This window comes from Thrips palmi, unplaced genomic scaffold, assembly GCF_012932325.1.
Source record: "Thrips palmi isolate BJ-2018 unplaced genomic scaffold, TpBJ-2018v1 HiC_scaffold_19, whole genome shotgun sequence".
NCBI classification, from domain to species: domain Eukaryota; kingdom Metazoa; phylum Arthropoda; class Insecta; order Thysanoptera; family Thripidae; genus Thrips; species Thrips palmi.
In genome coordinates, this window is record NW_023144628.1 from 7711586 (window position 1) to 7730372 (window position 18787).

The following is an 18787-nucleotide window of genomic DNA, read 5'->3' on the forward strand; positions in this document are numbered from 1 at the left end:
TGCTTGCTGGGTCGCTGAGAATCGCTCGCCTAGAGCGCCCCCTGTGGAGAAAGCTGGAAGCTCAGGAGGCGACACACCTTGACTAGATAGCCTAGAGAGATCGTAAACGGGATTTCGGGTGCTTATGTTTTCAAATTGAAGGTAACCTTGAGCTAGATCAATGATTTCTGTGCACTACTATCATCTTCTTTTCGCGATGAAAGAATAAAATTTATCCTGCAGTTCCAATTTAAATAGCCCGCTGACCGGAAACGCAACTCTAGCCTCAGGCGAGGGTGTGCGCCTCTCCGACCGCTGAATCCGCCATACCGAGCGCTGTGTTTGACTCCGTACCAGAGTTGTGCCGGGGCTGGTGGGGGCGGTGGGGGAGAGTCGCCAAGGTCACGTGGCTCTCTGTCCTGGCCTGTGATTCGTCGGTAGCAACGACTCGGGGCAGGAAGGACTGCAAGGGCGCAGTTCGGCCGGCGGCGGGGCGGGGGAAGTCAACGCTGCTGTTCACGGCCCCCACTACACATTGACGGCGGGCTGACGGCTAATGTCTGCGGTTTGAAACTCGCAGTACGGCGGTTCGAAGCCTGCCTCATGTTTTGTTTCGGCCGCGTTTTACCAACATCTGTCGCTTTGGGTTCAGAGTTGTCGTAACGGATGAATATCTGCCACGTTACGTTATGTTCATATCAGCCGCGAACAGCTAAAAATATGTAGGATGGGTTGCAACCCGCCATCGTTTTGCGGTGGGAATTCCCCGCTCCGACCTCTCTCCTCTACGCAGTGGAGGAGAGGACCCCTCCCCTGCGCCTGTGCCGCCCTTCCTGCCCGGAGGCCCGGACCGGAGGCCCGGGAAAATTCGAAATCTCTCCACAGGGGGCATTCCCTCCCGCGCCACACCTCGTCGGCGGAGTGTGTGCGAAATTGCTACTTATACTCAGTGACGCTCGAGGCTTGCAAATCTATCAACTCTGCTGGCATTTGCCACGGTCGAAAAGAAGGGTTGCAACCGAAACCATTCGCTTTCGGAGTTTAAGGTTGAGGCAGTGGCGTGCCGTTTGAAGGCCACGCTGTTGCCTATATTCAGGCGGAGTGCGTTGTAATTTGCGTACCTCCCAGGCGGCTGTCTGGTACGGAAATGAGGGGGTCATGACCCCCTGACCTCCTCCACCTACCTCCTCCCCCGCGACCACCACTGGTTTCAGGTTGGGTCGGGGAAGCCCATGGGGAAGCCTCCCGCTCCCGCCGACGGCTACGTTCTGATTCAAACATCGCGCGCCGAGAACCGAGTGCTGCCGAGAGCCGAGCCGAGCGCTGGATAGAACCAACGAGCGACTGGCGCTCCGCTCAGCTGTGTGCTGTGCCCGTGGTGGCCGCCGTCGCCGCCCGCCAGTCGCGCTGCGCCCCACGCAGCCCGCGCAGTGAAACAGCGCCGCGCCGCGCTCCACTCCCCCGGCGAGAGCACAGTCGAGCCGAGCCGCCGTCGTCGAGGCCACCAAGCCGGCGAGGCGACACTGTGCGAGACGCACACGGCAGCCCACTTGATTCATTTCTGGCGTGCGTGTGTGCGCCATTCTGGCTCGCCGCACCTTCAGTCGCCGTGCCCGTGTTGACACCTGCACTGTCGGAGCGTGGGCGGTCGCTCACTGCGTGCTGCGTGCACTCCGTGTCGAGGAGCACGACAAGCATCCCCGCGGAAAGGCGAGCCGCCCAGCGATCTGCACGCCAGTGTGTCCACAGTGTGTCCTGCGGTCGTGTTACGCAAGCCGAGCCGGCTAGCGCCGCGGAGTGCTCACGCGCATAAACGATACGTAATCAAGCAGCGCCGCATCTCGCACCGATAACTACAACAGGTAAGCCCTGTCGCTGTGCCTCACTCACACCGTAAGGGAACGCCCCGTGGGTGCGAGAGAGACGGCAATAGCTGTTCGGAAACGGCCTGGCTGGTTAGTGGTTTGCTGAGCAAGGGACTAAGGGAAGTCGCTGTTGGGCCTGCGTTCGGCGAAGCAGGGCCCGCCCCATTCGAAGCTTCCTTGTCATTTATTCGCCATCACATGCCAATCAAAATCGACTCGCGACCACACCTCTCTTGCTGGCGGCGGAAGCGACCGAGATAAAAAAAACCAAGTCGCGACGTTTTTGTCTGCGAGTCGTCTCCTATCAAAGCCGCGCGCCGAAATGATTCACCTTATCTTTAGCCTCGTGTCCCGTGAGCTTTGCGTGAATTAATTCCTTGCAGTGTTTGGATCATCGTGGTATCATGCCGGCCGCCGCCCCGCCGCGCCGCCCTCCACCGAGTGGCCGGGCCGGCTCAACTCGGGGTGCGATTTGACGGATTTGACGCGCGTTTCTAGTGTGTCCGCGACTTGGCCAAGCCTTGGTGCACCGTTGTCTAGCCCAACCTTCGCGCGATTCCAATCTGCAGACTGATTCGGAGATAGTCGGTTTCGTCGTCCTGTCTCTCTCGCACTCATAGGACGTTCCCTTTACTTGCGAGAGAGACAGGACGACCCTCGGAATCAGTCTGTTGGCCGTCTCTCTCCAAACTACGAGGCTCGGCCTCGCGACGGTGTAGGGCCGCCCCGCCAACACTGCCGTGTTTTTGTACGTAATTTGACCGATAATGCAGTGTGTCGGCTTTCGTAAGGGGAGCCACCAACCTTGTGATTATTTGGTTATCGGCGGTGGCGAAACACTCGCTGTCAAAGTCTTTCCGTGTAATGAGAGAAACAAAGGCGGCAAAGTCCGTTTGTTTTCATTGTAATGTACATTCTGAGAACAGACGTGGTGAACCGTGGCGGTGGTTGGGCGGGCCGAACTGTTGTCAAGTGCGCGAAAGCGCGGAGGCGAACCCGACACCTGTCGACGTCCCCCGTCGTGCACCGCGCGGGTACACTGTGAACAGTGTTCGGCAGGCGAGGGCCGTGTTCGATAATCGTGCACATCAAAAGTGCATGGCGCTGTCAAGTGCCGCCCGCCCGTCTTGGTTGTGGGAGCGCGGAGGCAAGGCGGAGAGGGCGCGTGCGAACGCTGGGCGTCGTTTGGCAGCGTGTTGTGGGGCTGCCCCGGGCTGCCCCGTCCCTTTCTCTGCCCTTCCGCCCTGCAGGCCCGCTGCTTTCCTTCTGGGTCTCGCCCTGGGCGGCCCGAGAGTCCTGCATCGTGGCTCTGTCTCTCTCGCACTCGTGGGGCGCCCCGTGATAGTAGAGCCTGCCTTCCTTATCTCTGGGCGTCACCATGCAGATTCTGGCCCTGCAGGCTGTGCGCTACGCGGCGCCATACGCGAGGCCCGCGGCGAGGCGTTATCTGGCAACAGGTGGGGAGAGCCGCGTCTCTCTCGCACCCCTTGGCAGCGCGCCCTGCGCCCCTGAGTGCGAGAGAGACAGCGAGAGAGCATCCCGCCGCACTTGGTGGCGGCCAGCGCGACTTATTCACGGATTGCGGCAAGATCACGCGTTCCAGTCCTGGCGCGTAGCCGCGTGGCGCGCGTGGCGTCCTTATGCAACGCACTAGGCGCTTGGCTCGGCTAGCTGGAGTCGACTCTGGAGTCTGCTCTGGAGCCGCGCCCGCTGCGCCCGCTCTCTGCCCTGGTACACCGCGGGCGGGGGCTGACCCGCCAAACCGGAGTAGGGGCCACACGCGCAGCACGCGCACGTGAAGCTCCAAGCAGCAAAGCGGCGCCAAGTCGCTGACCTGCGGTCTAGTTTCCGAACAGCGTCTCTCTCGCACCCGCGGCTCAGCGCGTCCCGAGGGCCCGTAGGGGTGCGAGAGAGACAGGACGACGACACCGCCCCGCTGGCTGTCCTTTAGGCAGTGCAGTGCCGTTGGTGCGCATGCACGTGACGGCTTGTTGTTGTTGTTCCGGTTGGCCTATCAGTGGGCCTCGGGAGGGACTCTGTGACCCCTTTCCCTTCTCTCGGCAGCGATAAGGCCGCTTACCTTGTGGTGCTGGACCGTTCCTCCCGCACGTCGTTTCGTCGCTCTGTCTCTCTCGCGCCTGTGCGGGACGGACGGGACGCCCCACGAGTGCGAGGGAGACAGCGACTGCACTCGCCTAGCTAGAATCCTATAGTGGGACTCTAGGAGTGTAGGACTCTAGCCTAGCCTTGCCTAGCCTAGCGCCTCTCGGTTTCATCTTAACTTTAGGCTTCTTGGCACACTGTTTGGTCTTGAAATTGGTTGAATGAAACGAAGAACGTAGCGATTTCCGTGTGGTGGGCACGTTGGCCGTTGCCGTGCTGCCGTCAGTCTCCGCTCACCTTCTACGTCACTGGGCGGACGGGCAAGGCCACCACGGAGCCTGGCCGGCCTGGCCGCGCTGCTGCTGCCCGTCGCTCTGTCTCTCTCGCACTCATGGAGCGTGCCGCGTAGGTGCGAGAGAGACAGAGCGACGACTCTCGGAATGAGTCTGCTGCAGCCGCTTGCCGTGTCTGCGGTTGCCAGGGTAGAGTTCCGTTTTAAATGTTGTGTGAAATTGGATAGGGCCGCGGCAGCCGCAGCAAAACGGCAGGTCGCCCTGTTCAGTGTTTGTAGCGTTCACGACGTACCGGTCGTTGTGATTCACGAAGCACGCCTGCCGAATTTCCGAGTCGCGCGACCGCGACGCCTTTATGTAACGCTCGCGTGGGGGCCGGAGACGCTGGGAGGGGGGGGGGGGAATCTGAGGTCTGCCTCTAGTCTCTGGAGATGAGCGCAGCAGTTAGATAAACAGTCGCTAGTTGGAGGGGGGCAAGGGAGGGGCGCCGAATGCCGACGGGAGAACCGATTACCCCGCGATGCATTGCAGCGGGCTGATTCCGAAGAGCGCCCTCGTCACGCCAACGCTGGCCCTCTCGCACTCATGGGGCGTCTCTAGTGGGTGCGAGAGAGACAGACATTGTGCGGTACCAGCCTGCAGGCTGTCTATGCACGTGAATCGGGGCGTGGCGCCGCGTGGCGGCCATCGGCAAACTTGACCCACATTGGGGCGGCTGGGCTGGGCGGGCTGTGGCAGATTAGGCGTGGAATATTTGGCGGGATCGAATCGGTTCGCGCTGGCGCGCTCGCTTGTAGACTGACCCTGCGCGTCATTCCCTCCATTTTTTACGCCCTTCCTCTTCGTCTGGCTGTGCACAGCATGCTGCAGTGAGCCATGACCCTTCGGGTACGGCCGGCCGGCCGCTGCGTGCGCCATGGGGCCCTCGAAGGGCCTCTGCTGCCCGATGCCGAAGGGTTATTCCGTCGCTCTGTCCTTGCCGCACTCATGGGGCGTCCCAGGGGTGCGAGAGAGACAGAGCGACGAAACGCTCCTTCTGAACCAGGCGGCTGGCTGGGCTGTCTCTGCCAGTGGCGTAGCGCTGCTTCCTGGGCGGACGGTGCGTGGCTGCACGTGTGCGCCGACTCGCTCGTGGGCACTCCGTGCAGACAGCATGGTGATGTTGACCCGCTTGCGCGCTTTGCGGGTGCGGCGATTGTTCTAGTGCGGTCGGCAAGGGCGTCGCGCGTCGCGTCGCCGTCCCGATAAGGGCTGCAGTTCGCTGGCCGAGGTTCGAACCCGGGCCGCTGCCGCCTGCTGAGCCAACGGATCGCTCCGTTGCTCTGTCTGGCGCGTTCCGCACTGGTGCGAGAGAGACAGAGCGGCTTACGTGTTGTGTTGGTGGTTCCAGGTGCAGCATGGGGCGCTTGGCGTCCTTCTGGCAGGCGCTGACGCGCCGCAAGGTGGTGGACATGAAGCGGCCCGCGTCGTCGTCCACGGCCTCCACGTCGACGGCGGACGGCTCGCCGCTGGCGCGCGTGCTCACCACGTTCGACCTGACCGCGCTGGGCGTGGGCTCGACGCTGGGCGTCGGCGTGTACGTGCTGGCCGGGTCCGTGGCCAGGGACTTCGCCGGCCCCGCCGTCATCATCTCGTTCGCCGTGGCCGCGGTGGCGTCCATGCTTGCAGGTAACTCCACATTGCCTTCATCTTCACCAGGCCTGGTTCTAGGATTCTTTTTCGAGGGGGGCTTGTCACACATTTTGCCTGTCTTCAGGCGTGGCACCATGCTTATTGCCTTCCTTCAGGGCGGGGCTATGGTCGCCGCTCTGTCTCTCTCGGACTCGTTGGGCGCGATGGAGACATGGCGACGAACCACTGTGGGGGCATGGAGGGCTCGGTGCTGCTGACCCTGGTCCCTGGTCGCGGGGTTGCGCCCCTTCCGTCGCCAGGCAGGCCGGGCGCACGCTCTGCCGTCGTCGCTCTGTCTCTCGCGCATCCGGGGCCAGGGGGGCGTCCTGTTTGGGCGCGAGAGGGATGGAGCGACGGAACGCCGTGCGCGGTCTGCTGGCCGGCACCCCCTCGGCCTCGCTTACGTAAGGCGTCGGCTCCCCTCGACGTGCCGCGTACTGCGCCGTGCTGCGCGGGGAGCGGAAACCCGTTGGGGTGGCTCGCGAAGGGCGCTCCGCAGCGCTCCGCCATAATCCTGCCGGCTGTTGCCGCACGGTGCTGTGTCGCTCTGTCTCTCTCGCACCTCTCTGGACCACCCCGTGAGTGCGAGAGAGGCAGAGCGATGGCCGCTGGCGCCGCTGGCCTTGCACCCATCGCCGACCTGACCCATGCCGCTTGACGGGGGGAGGAGGAGTAAGGGGTTTTGCGAACGAAGGGCTTGAAGTCCGTGACTCTGTTTCTGGCTGAGTGGGCAGCGGTCTTTGAAAATCCGACGTCCTGCAAGTCCCGGCCTCGCGTCTTAGTGTATGGCCCAGCCTCCTCGGCTCAGCCGCTTGGCTCCCGAGGGAAGTCCCAGTCCAGTCGTGAAAACAGCTCGCGCACGTGTTTCTAATTCTTTTTCCTCGTGTCTGGCAGGCCTGTGCTACGCTGAGTTCGGTGCCCGAGTGCCCCTGGCCGGTTCTGCGTACATCTACAGCTATGTCAGCATCGGCGAGTTCATGGCCTTCGTCATCGGATGGAATCTTATCATGGAATACGTCATCGGTGAGTGGGGGAGGGGAGGGTGGGGGTCCAGGTTCCCGCTTAGTGCTTGCTGTGTACCTGCGCAGGTCGGTCCGGTCGACGCACGCCGCGGAGACGCAGTATGTAGTGTGGATGTTTGTTGTCTGTCAGCTTGATAAGCTGCCGGGCTTCCCTTTATTTTATTTTTGGGGGAGGGGATGGGGTGGCGTTGGTGACACCTCCAGGGCTCAAATGTTCTGAAGTCCTTTGGTGTATGCCCTTTAGAGGGCTCCTGGACTAAGCTACAACTTTCTTCCTGTTTGACTTGATTCGTATCTTTCAGGATGTGCCAGTGTTGCTCGAGGACTGAGTAATTACCTGGACCAGCTCATGGGCAATGTGATGCAGGATAGCTTCCAAAATTTGCTGCATCTGCACGTGTCCTTCCTGTCACCATATATTGATTTCTTCGCATTTACTATGTCGTTCCTTCTCTCTGGTGAGAAAGCACTTAATCGGTTGCGCTGGCTGTCAATTTGATAAATCCTATTTTATTTGTTTAAATGTTATTTCGTTACAGTTATTCTGGCATTTGGTGTGAAGGAGTCAATGTCTTTAAATAATTTGTTCACTGCTGTTAACATGGCTGTGGTCCTCTTTGTCATAGTGGCCGGATCTTTCAAAGGTATGTTGTACTATCAAATTGTTCATACACTCTTCCTTTCGTAGAAAAAAATTATTCCTACAATTTTCTCTTGACTTATCGTTTCCTTCTGTTTGCAGCTGATATTGCCAATTGGCAGATTGACAAATCAACAATTCCTCCTGACGTTCGTGGTGGACAGGGTGGATTTTTCCCTTTTGGATTTATGGGGGTCCTGAGAGGAGCTGCAACCTGTTTTTATGGATTTATTGGTTTTGACTGTGTGGCTACTACAGGTTTGTTTTTAATGTCCCTAAAATTTCGATCTCTAAATATGAATCACATTTATTTTATTTCTTGCTTTTCTCTTCAATATTTCAGGTGAAGAAGTGAAGAACCCGCAAAGAGCCATTCCTATTGCCATTATTGTTTCACTTGTAATTATATTCTTTTCGTACTTTGGTGTTTCTGCTGTGTTAACTCTCATGTGGCCTTACTATCTTCAGGTTTGTTGACTTATGAAGCTTCTGTTGTCTTAGTTTGGATTTTCGTTAATTTCCGAGTTTTGTAGGATCCTGATGCACCGCTACCATACGTTTTTGAACAAATTGGCTGGCCTTTAGCTCAGTGGACTGTGGCAATTGGAGGGATTTTTGGTCTATTTGCAAGGTATTTATACTACAACAGCATACATTTTGTGAATTTCTTAATCACCTCCTTACTGATTTTACCAGAAATGTATTTTTGTTCTGTGCAGTTTGTTTGGGGCCATGTATCCTCTACCTCGAGTAATTTATGCCATGGCCAATGATGGTCTCATCTTTAAATTCTTGGGAGAAGTCCACCCTAAGTACAAGACTCCTTTGGTGGGGACTCTTCTTGCTGGAGTGATAACTGGTTTGTATAATGAACCAAAGATTGTTATTTCTTCATATTGTATCTTGTGCTTATAATACCATTTTTTTTTGGTCTTAGGAATTATGGCTGCACTCTTCAAGTTGCAGCAACTTGTCAACATGCTGTCAATCGGCACCTTGGTTGCTTACACAATAGTAGCTGCATGTGTCCTTCTTCTTAGGTAAGTGTTTCGAATTTGTATTTGCCATTTCACAAGGTGCTCTTGAAGTCAAAATTATAGTCTAGGATTTAATGTACAGCTGTTTGTGTCTGCCATTCTGTGCTGTCCAAATAGAGCTGGTCTTCATTTTCGCAGTCTTATGAAGCTTTGTGGTTCTAAGAAATTTTGTGGTCATAAGTGGAGCATTGCATCATAAGACTAGGACTTGATTGCATAGTAAACTTTGATGTTGCACCTTAGGTATGCAGTTGATGAAACTGCAGATAAGCAGGATGAGGATGAGGCTGTGTCCCTGCTTAGTGATACTGACCGCCTTACAGATGACATGTAAGAGCCTTAATTCCCTTGGGTTTTTTTTTCGATTTTGGCACTGATGGTGTGATGCAAGTTCAAGCAATTCTTGTTGCTCTGTGCTTTTTTTTCATTTCAAATTTATTTTGGTGTTTTCTGTCACCTGCCTTTGAGCACTATTACTGTGTTCACTAACTTGACTTCTCCATCTGCTTCTTTGTTAATTGCTTTGGGTAATCAATTGTCACTATCGCACGCTTTGCTTTTGCACCACGAAACATGCATTAAAGAATTTTCAAACTGTCCACCTGAATAGTGAAATTTAGGAATGCAAGTCCTCATAAAATAACATTTATATGATATTGTTTGTAATATTAGAAGGATTTTGGTTTGCTGTAATATGTATTTTGATTTTTTTCTAAAAATTGTTTCCTATTTGTGATTATTTTTAAAGGTATAGGTACCATGAATCTGATGACGTTGGTGCAAGTGATTACAAAGAGACAACTAATTTGGTATCACTGAAGGATAAGCCAACTTTTTCAAGACTCCTTGCTCAGACTTTCAACCCACAAGGTTTGAAAACTCCTACTCCAGTGACAAGCCGTCTCGTCAGCATTGAAGTTCTTCTATTTTGTAAGTCAATTAAAATCTTGCAAGTTTTTTTTTTTTTTTTCAAAATATTTAAACAATTAACTTTTGAAATTTTTTTTTAGGTGGACTTTGTGTTGCATTGGGATTGTGCTTAGTTAACATGGAGTCTCAGCTGATGTATGGCCACTGGGGTCCACTTGCTCTAGTTTGCATTATCAGTTCACTTTTGCTGATTATCGTATTGTCCATGGCTCTGCAGCCTAGCTCAAGACGCGAACTTGCATTTAAGGTAAGCGAATAGCTTTGTGGATATAGTTGAGTTGCTGTGAATATCTGGTTTCTCTTATTAAGAGTTTGTTGCAGGTTCCCTTGGTTCCGGTCATTCCTGCAGTGAGCATACTTTTAAACATCTACCTCATTCTCATGTTAGACCTTTACACATGGTTCAGGTTTATGATCTGGATGGCAGTTGGTAAGTTCTTTTCATTTTACCAAGGCATGGACAGTACTATATTTTAAGTTTTGAGTTTGGCTTGGTAGTTATTTTTCCCTCCTCTCCTCCCTGCTGCTAAAGTTTTAAGATTTTCTTGCACTACTGGTTTGCTTTAAAGATTTATTCACTGCTTTCCTTTCATTATGCACGAATAATTTCACTGTTATTTTTAATGCATGCATTGGCCAGGTGTGGGGGTTTACTTCATTTCACTTGCATGCCGCAAAATGAATTGGTGTGGCTCTGCACTGGCCCTTGACATCCCTGCACGATCACCTGTCTCCCAGTCTCCACCGGCACTCGCTCCTAATGGAACCAGCGGCAAGAACGGTCCTTCATCAGGCATTAGTAGCATCCATAGCTTTAGTAATGGTTGCAATGGTAGTGAGACTGTAGTGAAGGACGAACAGAAGTCTTCTGATGTGATTTGGCGAGGAGCTCCTGTTCTGCTAGGGACTGCTAGCGAAACTGTCCTCTGTGAACCTTCTCCTATTAAACCTACTCTAGATGATGCTCCTGACTTAAATGACCATGGAAGAGCCAATTCAGTTATGGCTGGGGACTCTGACTCTGATGTATCTATAACTGATGTGACAAATGACCTGCTTTCGTTGACCTACCTTGATGAAATTAAAAGCAGAAATATGAACACTGATTTAAAACCTGTCGAGGACAGTGCACATCAGGAACGCGAAGAAAGACCGCTAGAAGATTCCGATTTTGCAGTTGTGGAATCGACCGATAATAATCATGTTGCTATAGATGTTTGTCAGGATGTTTCAAACAATGATAGCCAGCTTATTACTTCGGAGGAGACTGATACTGAAGATGATGTGCGCAGCCTGTACCCTGACGTGGTTGTTATTTCATCATCAGAGGAGGAAATTTATTCTAGAAGGAGTAGTATTGCAGATAACACGCTAGTTGAAAGTTTCGAGGTGGAAGTGGAAAGTCCATTAACTGAATCTTGCCTAAAATGTGATGCTCCGACAGATGTTCATCCAAGTAGTACCGACATTAAGACTGAATCTAAACCACTTGTATTTGTCCCTGTCAACCCCATGGCACCTGCTGATGAAAATAAGTTAGGACCTAATTCTGAAGTAGTTCATGCACTTAGAAAGCGTAGCTTTGTTGAAAAACTTGAAAAATTAATTGGTGCTCAGACTCTGAAAGTAAAATCAACTTCACATCCTCCATTATTAAGGACTTTGTCAGTGTCTTCTGAGATAAATATTTCAAAAGTACAAAATGTCCCATCTAGCTTTGGTAATTTTGATACCTCTCCAGACTCTGTTTCGTCTGGTTCTGATGATCAGCGTGATGTTGATCTTCCCTTGGCGTCTTCTCCAGAAAGTCAGTTCAAGAGCCCGTGCTGCACCAGACAGAACCAAGTGAAACAGAGTGGGATGGTACAAATGACCCTGAGGTTGTAAGGGATATCAAAGAAAAATTGGAAAAAATATTTTCATCAAAGGTTAACACCCCTGTAACATCTCCCACTTCAAAAGTATTTTCTACTACCTTGGCCAAACCTTCAGAGGGTGTTAAAAGTGAACACACTGGTGAAAACTCTGAGACATCTGTAAATGGTTCTGCAGTAGGTGAGAGCTCTGAAGACTCTTGCAAAGAAGATGAACACGCGCTGCAAAAAGATGAAACAAGAAAACACTTGGCACAAGTTTTAGGAACGCTGAGACTGAGAAACCCTGATATATCTAGCTGTTAATTCTTTGTTCTAAAAAAAATTAAGGCGTTTGATTTGCACGTGTCTGACTTGCATGCTGGGAATTTTCTAATGCATGAGAAGATCCAAGTTTCTTTGCTTTTGTTGTTTTCCTCACTTACAGTCTGAGTGTTCAACATTGTACTTCATTGCCTTCCCTTTTTCTTTTCCCAGGGTTGAGCATTTACTTCTTCTATGGTTTGAGGAACAGTTCTGAAAATAAGCCTAGTAGTGCTCTGTACAAGAATATGTCAAAAGATGATGCTGAGGTCAAACGCACGTACACTTAAGAATAGAAAATATTTTTTTATGGACATCTGAAGTTGAACTTGTCCAGACTGTCTTTTAGAATTGAGTCCTTAACAAGTTTTTAAGAATTTGATATTGTGTTCCCTAAAACCCACTCTTTAAGAAAGTCTAGTCCTCTTTGCCATATGTACATGTTATACTTCTAATTGATGGCAAAGCAGCAGTTGCACGTGATTCTATCTGAGTGTGATGTAATTTAGGTACATATTTAATTTTATCTGAAGATTATACAGTTTTATATTTTTAATACTACAGTAAATTTTGAACATGTTTTAATTTAACTGACATTGCATTTTGTTTTGTCAGTTGGTTTTCCTATTGGAATCATGAACTTTTATTCTGATGAGGTGAGGTGGTTTCAAGTGTTTTGTAATAACACTGTTGAGACACTTGTTGAAAGGTTGTAAGATGTAAACTCATTCACTATCTGTGATTGGTCTTGTGTTTTATAGGCAACTGTTGTTCTTAACTGTTAAGAGACATCTGTGATATTTAAGTATTGTTGCTGTAGTCTAAATGTTTATACATACATGTAAAAATAAATTATCACTCATTTTTATTTGATATATTTTATTCTTAACATATTTTCATATCGATTTGATAATTCACAACACTGAAGGAAGGATCAGGATAAGTCACAACTATAGAAGGACATTTAAGTATTTGTTTGACTAGACAGTTTCTACAGTCTCAACAACATTAATATTCAACTGGGTTGGTTAATTTGTATTCCAAAACAATTGCTTATTTTTTTCAGGCAAGATGTTCAGGGAAAATACACCATTCAGAACAACTAGGATCTCTCTGGGTTTACATGCTACGACTCTAAATCAGAGAACTTTTTTTTTGAGAACACACACAGCAGTCAAATCTGTGAAAATGCAGTAGTTTATTGTGAGCATGGGGTCCGGCTTAACATGTCCTCCTTCAATAGCCAGAGAGAGATTGGGGGAGGGGGGATGAGTTATAACAGATTATTAACTTAGAATAGATCATAATTTCTTGAATCTGACAGTATAAAATAAAGTTGTATAAACAAATGATGATGAACCACACAATAATATAAAACATAAAAACACAACTTAATAATTTTGTAGAAGTAAAGGGAAAACAACCAATACAGAGAAATGAAGGTTGCCACTGTTCCTTGAACCTCCACATTTCCCCTAATAATTAAAACCAGGGATCAGTCCACAATGTATGATATTTAATAACACTTAAGATCTAAACATCCAATTGGGAGTATAAGTAAAAATAGTTTGTCCAGAACAGTAAAAACAAGTGCTTATTATACTTAACACATGCATGAATTACATAATAAAATACTGAGTAGAATAAGAACTGAAACTGTGAGCCTGAACACAAGAAACTTGTTTTAAAATTTAGCAGCAGTCTTGATTGGAAGATAACATGAACCCTCATTCACAGGGTAGGAGAAGAATAAGGAATGTTAAAAAGAAAAGTAAAAACAATATTTGTAGCTTCAAGATAAAAAGATTAATCAACTAGAAAACATTGAGGCCAGCACATTGAATCAGTTGCCTGTTGGCCAAAAGGTATTTGCAAACCTTGGTGTAAGTAGACCAATGGCTATAGATGATATTAAATTTACACAGTGGTTGTCAAGAAATCGGACACCACTAACATGACGAATGCCTTTACCACTCCTTTCAACCACAACACCTGTTCTCTCGTCTAGCCCTGAAAATGGATAAAAGAGTCTTAAGTATGGTAACAGCAATAATAATCGACAACTTGTTTTTCCCGTTTTCAACATCAAAAACAAAGAAACAGAATGAGCAAAATAATCACCAGAGTATTGTAATGTAGCTCCTAAGACAGAATCTAAGACACTGCCAAAAAAGCCTGCCAGTGCTCCTGCAATAATAAGAGGCCACTGAGGGGGTGACACCTGCAGTTGCTGAGCATCCACGAAGTAAAACACAGTTACATAATGCGAAATCCCAATCAGTGCTCCACCAACAGCAGAAAATATTAAGCCTAAGATTGTGACACCTCCATTTGTTCCTGTAACAAAGAAAATGTTTGCACTGTAACACCAATTGGTTGTTGTTGAAGTACAAATTCCACTCTTGTGGCAAATTACCTCTGGGCACTTTTTTCCAAGAAGTGATAAGGTATGGTTCAGCCCTGCCAATCACAGTTCCTAATTCTGATGCCCATGTATCGCCATTGCAGCAAGCAAATGAGCCTAAAATAAAATGAGAAATTTGAAGCGTCAGTGTAGCAGAGTAGTCAAAAATTTAGCAAAGGTCCAACTGGCACAACAACTTACCCATGACACCAAGGCTGAGCCATGAGCCACGATAATCATTGATGAAATTAACAGGGCGTTCACCACATCCCATGTCAAGAATGTACAGAAATGCCAGTTGTGCTGCCATGCCACCATTGCACAAAACTTGAACCCAATTCCTCTGTCCCCCTAAAAAAGAATTAGATTAAAAAGTTTATACATTTTCTATTGAATTGAAGAAACATATTAAGTATCTATTTACCTTCTTTAAAATGTTCCTCAATCTTTTTTTTCTTTTCTTGTCGGAACTTTGTGGCTTGTGATGAAGAAAAGAAAAATGCAATCAAACATGCCAAAAATGAATAACTAGCAAGAGATAATGCAAAAGCAATGATGGATCCTAGAAAAAAAAGATAAGATGAGATTAATTCTCAAGCATTAATGGAATATAATATTTAATGATTGGCATCTTACCAAGAATTGCCCCACTTTTACTAACATGCTTACGCCTTAGTGCATGTAACACAAGAGCCAAAGGTATTAACGTCGATGCAAGCCACCTTGTTGGAGGAACTACAGCTATATCTGCTGTAATGTACAGTTAAAATAATATTAGATAAAATGAAAGCTATCAAAAAATGACAGAAGTTGCCGCAGTTACTTACAATCCAAGCGTGATGTTTCTTTGAAGAATGAAAATGCTAAGTGTCCGATCCACATCAACATTGAAATAGGAATCGCCACAACAAAAAGAAATACAGGCACCAAACTTTCTGGCACTAACATTTGAAATCGACTGGGCTTCTTTAATTTTTGTTTTTGCTGAGCGTCCTCCTCTGGCATGGAACTCATTGTGTGTGTTTAAAAGTTATTGTTCACTGACAGCTGGTCAACTGACAGTACGTGTTTCTACAAAGAAGAAGAAGGATAGGGATGAGCAAAGAAACAATGAAAGGAAACTACAACACAGGGCACATCCTTTAGTGCCCCTGTACGAAAAAGACAGTAAAATGAAAAGAAAAATGCGTGATTTTAAAGTCACAGCATATACACCAAATTGTAGTTGTATTCAATGGAGGGGTTAGAGGCATCTCTCAAAGGAGAACAACGACAAACCTGCACCACTATTTCAATCGCTTCGAATTGAAATTTGCAGTCCGATACTGAAGCATACCTCTCAACTCTCGCAATACTCAATCGAGGGCAAGTGTCATGAATTATGGAGGAGAGAGCAACTGTCTCTGTACCAAATTTCTCTGGACTCTGATCAGATCTGATCTGATCAGGCTGCGCCCTGCGCCGGTAGTCGCTGTCTTGCGCGACTGTACCGGTTGGTTCGCTCCGTTGAGACAGCACTGTAAAACCCTTGGCAGTTGTGTGAGTTACGTCTCCTCCTGATTTATTTGAGGTGCCAGATCCAATGTTTGACATTTACGGCCGGAGAAAGCCTAGCAGCAGCTCTTAACGTGTCAAAAAAAAAAAAGTTGCAGAAAATGGAAACTTTTGTTTGGGTGGCAGCTAGTGACTTCCGGTTTTCCCTTCGCGCTTAATTTTGAAACCATGAAGATCCTTTATATTCAACATATAAACCCCCTCTCTGCATTGTGGTGCTAAACATTCCTTTCTGGTCAATAATTTTGTAAGTTTCGTATCAAAAAAGGTGTCTTTTCGCACGAGAATTTGTTGATAAAAAACTGAGTATGGGCAATGCTTTCTTGTGGCCACTGCAGTCATTATGTATTAAATGTTTTAAGTGAATGAAACAATAACAGCTATTTTTGGCTTGGTTTTTAATTTAAAAATCATTTTCTATTACAATACCGATACACTTCATACTCCACATAGATACATAAAGGTACATAAAAAATATATGCTCACAGCCACACACAACCTACAGAAGAAGTCCTCAACAATTGTATGTCTAGAATTTGGGTTCACACATGAGCAAATAACTTACAGCTAAATCAGGTACACACGTGAATGCACAATAGTGCTTTAACATAGTATATAGTCACAAAACAGAAAATGGTGCACTGTTAATGAGAATGGTGGGGTTGTGTCTGTTTGAGGGAGGAATCAAATGCATGTTGTCTAATTGATATAAACAAACCACTTTCTGATAGAAATACTCTGGTGGCAAACAAAAGAATGTTTCTCATTGGAAATAAAATTCCATGCACTAAATACTGAGCAAAGGGACGTGATTGTGTTTTAAAATCACTTCCTGACAGTCAACAATTATCAGTACTTTCAATCTAGAATAACATTTTTCACATTATGCTCTATATAATGGTCGCAGTTTTCAAGTAAGACAAAGCTTTTCGGAAACCTGCAATCAAGCAATAAAATTAAACATTGCCCCTGGTATACATTGGTTTGTGACAGTATTTCATGCGATAAGAAGCACTTACATGTTCATAGACTGTCCAAGTCATAGCAGCCATTAAAGATCTTCTTAAAATTCTGGGCGAAAGTCCCTTGAAAAATCCCACCACACCGTATTTCTAAGAAAGAAACAGGAAAAGTGAGTTAATGCCTTACAAGTCTTTATTTAAAAAATTCATGTGTTTTTTGAAATCTTACCTGGTAAATAAATACAATTACATCATGTAGGGATGCAAACTTGTTGGGGTACAGTTGCATTTTGGTCTTAATCACATCTGCAGGCTGAGTAACAGTTGAAGCCAAGATACCAGCAAATATGCCACAGGTAAAGTTAAAAATTGGCTGATGTTCAGCATGACCTTAATTACAACAACAAAAAATTAAAATTAACATAAAAAGAGTTGTATAAATGTTACTATAGGTTTATCACACATACACAAATGCTTACCTATTGGAACAATTTTCTTAGCTTGAGTATAGAACATAAGATATATTCCTGAGAACGGAGCATCTCGAAGCAATGTTGGAACTAAGCCACAGCTGAGACCACGTAATCCTTCAGCATGATATATGTTTCTGACGGCATGTATTATGCTGTTATAATTGTACACACCACTCTAGAGAGGAAAGAGCAAACAGAATAATTATTATAGTAAAGTCTTTTTAAATGAAGCGCAGCACATGGCTTTTATAAATGCGTACCTCATAACGTGTCTTGACTACTGTTATAGGTATAAGACAAACTCCACTCAAGGACCTTGCAGCAACACCCAACGCTACAGCCTGCAATGGGCCTGGTTCACCATTAGTAAATTTACTCTTCAGAATGTGCAATGATGAGAAGTAAAGGCCAACACCAGGAACACATCTCGCTATGGACTGCAATACAAAAATACGCACAACAATAAACAAAAAAAGACATAAAAAGCTCTTATCAGTTACATCACACTAGATAATACTTACAGGTGTTACTCCTCTCCAGAGTCCAGTTAGGTGCTCCTTCTGGAGAATGTGGCCCATGTAGGAGAACATGGAACCTGGTCGCATTACAGCGGAGCTTCCTCCAACTAAGCTGAACACAAAAATAAGAGTTATAAGAAGTGTTGACAGTGTTCTTAAGATATCACATTTAAAAGGAGTGTTGACTCACTTAGTTGACATATGAACATTCGTTTGAAGTCTGGTCTTGACAAGATCCAATGGCTGAAAGAGGATGGCTGAACAGGTCCCAGAGAGTGACCCCGCAGCAAATGCTTTCAGTACGACATACTAGAAAAGAACGTGTAATGATATCCATGAAATGACAGTATTAGAAAAACAACAGTCATTGATGTTTGAAGTGTAAATTCAACTTACATTTGAGGAATCCATGATTTTGGGATTTTCCTTGTCAACAAAGATGAACAGGTGAGTCAAGGTCACCAAATCACAGGAGGTATTCAAGCTGTCCAAACAAGCACTGCCGTCGAGTGCCTCTCAGTCAGAGTCACCAGAGGATTAACACAGAACTCGAAGCTGCCTAGCGACATGAGGCGTCTCTTCACGAGGGCCCAACGGGCAGCACTAGCAGTGGCAGCAGACGACACTCCAGAAACCAGCAGAAAGGACTCCACCGACGAGGTTAGGATCCTCCGCGCAGTTCACCGTTGCTTAACGACAACACTTGCGCGGTATCGCGGGAGGGCGTGTTGGCGCGTGCGGCTTTCACGGCGGCCACGGAGGGAATCCCAAGCCCGCCGAGCGGCGGACAGGGACAGCACAGAGATTTCGAGATTGGCTTCGGCTCGGCGAGGAGCGGGCAGACGCCAGCGGAACCGTCTGCTGTGGCCGGCATATAGTGCGTTGCCGGCTAGCGCTGGGCTCTGGGCTATACTATGCATTGCGTTGCGGCAGCGGCTGTCGGCCGGGTGGGAGGGGGGGGGGGGACGAAGACGAAGAGGACGAGAAGGATCGGCGTGGCGACAGAGGTGAGGGGAAAAGGGGGCGGGGCGGGAAGAGGAGTGTGTCGCGTAAACAAGTGTGAATAAGTACGATGTGTACGATGACGATGTTGTGGATGGCTGGGCTGGATGGAGGACCTGGCTTCGAGGGCGAACCGCGATGCAATAGTACTCCTAAA

The 18787-nt window shown here is 47.9% G+C and overlaps 3 protein-coding genes across 5 annotated transcripts; 1 reads left to right on the top strand and 2 right to left on the bottom strand.

The window, feature by feature from the left end:
• Positions 1 to 1385: 1385 nt before the first annotated feature.
• On the top strand, positions 1386 to 12585 carry LOC117645664 (high affinity cationic amino acid transporter 1-like). 3 transcript variants are annotated; one of them, XM_034385958.1, is made up of 15 exons: positions 1386 to 1841; positions 5631 to 5908; positions 6806 to 6934; positions 7236 to 7391; positions 7473 to 7577; positions 7676 to 7831; positions 7917 to 8041; positions 8107 to 8204; positions 8293 to 8432; positions 8511 to 8613; positions 8854 to 8940; positions 9359 to 9540; positions 9621 to 9787; positions 9862 to 9970; positions 10181 to 11885. In XM_034385958.1, the coding sequence occupies exons 2-15, from the start codon at positions 5638 to 5640 to the stop codon at positions 11425 to 11427; spliced, it is 3075 nt and encodes a 1024-aa protein (XP_034241849.1). In that variant the 5' UTR covers positions 1386 to 1841; positions 5631 to 5637; the 3' UTR covers positions 11428 to 11885. The 3 variants fall into 3 exon arrangements, with proteins under 3 accessions (XP_034241849.1, XP_034241850.1, XP_034241851.1); XM_034385960.1 differs by lacking the exon at positions 10181 to 11885 and adding an exon at positions 11892 to 12585 and having other exon boundaries at positions 1705 to 1841; XM_034385959.1 differs by lacking the exon at positions 8854 to 8940.
• A 249-nt stretch (positions 12586 to 12834) lies between these two features.
• Positions 12835 to 15612, bottom strand: LOC117645665 (transmembrane protein 19). The gene is made up of 8 exons (XM_034385961.1): positions 15400 to 15612; positions 14949 to 15192; positions 14758 to 14871; positions 14546 to 14683; positions 14323 to 14472; positions 14134 to 14238; positions 13839 to 14054; positions 12835 to 13727 (listed from the first exon to the last, which is right to left on the bottom strand). Exons 2-8 carry the CDS (start codon positions 15133 to 15135, stop codon positions 13561 to 13563), a joined length of 1077 nt encoding a protein of 358 aa, XP_034241852.1. The 5' UTR covers positions 15136 to 15192; positions 15400 to 15612; the 3' UTR covers positions 12835 to 13560.
• A 444-nt stretch (positions 15613 to 16056) lies between these two features.
• Positions 16057 to 18547, bottom strand: LOC117645666 (mitochondrial glycine transporter-like). Its single transcript, XM_034385962.1, has 8 exons — positions 18025 to 18547; positions 17819 to 17937; positions 17632 to 17740; positions 17371 to 17547; positions 17117 to 17285; positions 16867 to 17027; positions 16695 to 16787; positions 16057 to 16612 (listed from the first exon to the last, which is right to left on the bottom strand). The coding sequence occupies exons 1-8, from the start codon at positions 18037 to 18039 to the stop codon at positions 16586 to 16588; spliced, it is 870 nt and encodes a 289-aa protein (XP_034241853.1). The 5' UTR covers positions 18040 to 18547; the 3' UTR covers positions 16057 to 16585.
• Between the last annotated feature and the right edge of the window lie 240 nt (positions 18548 to 18787).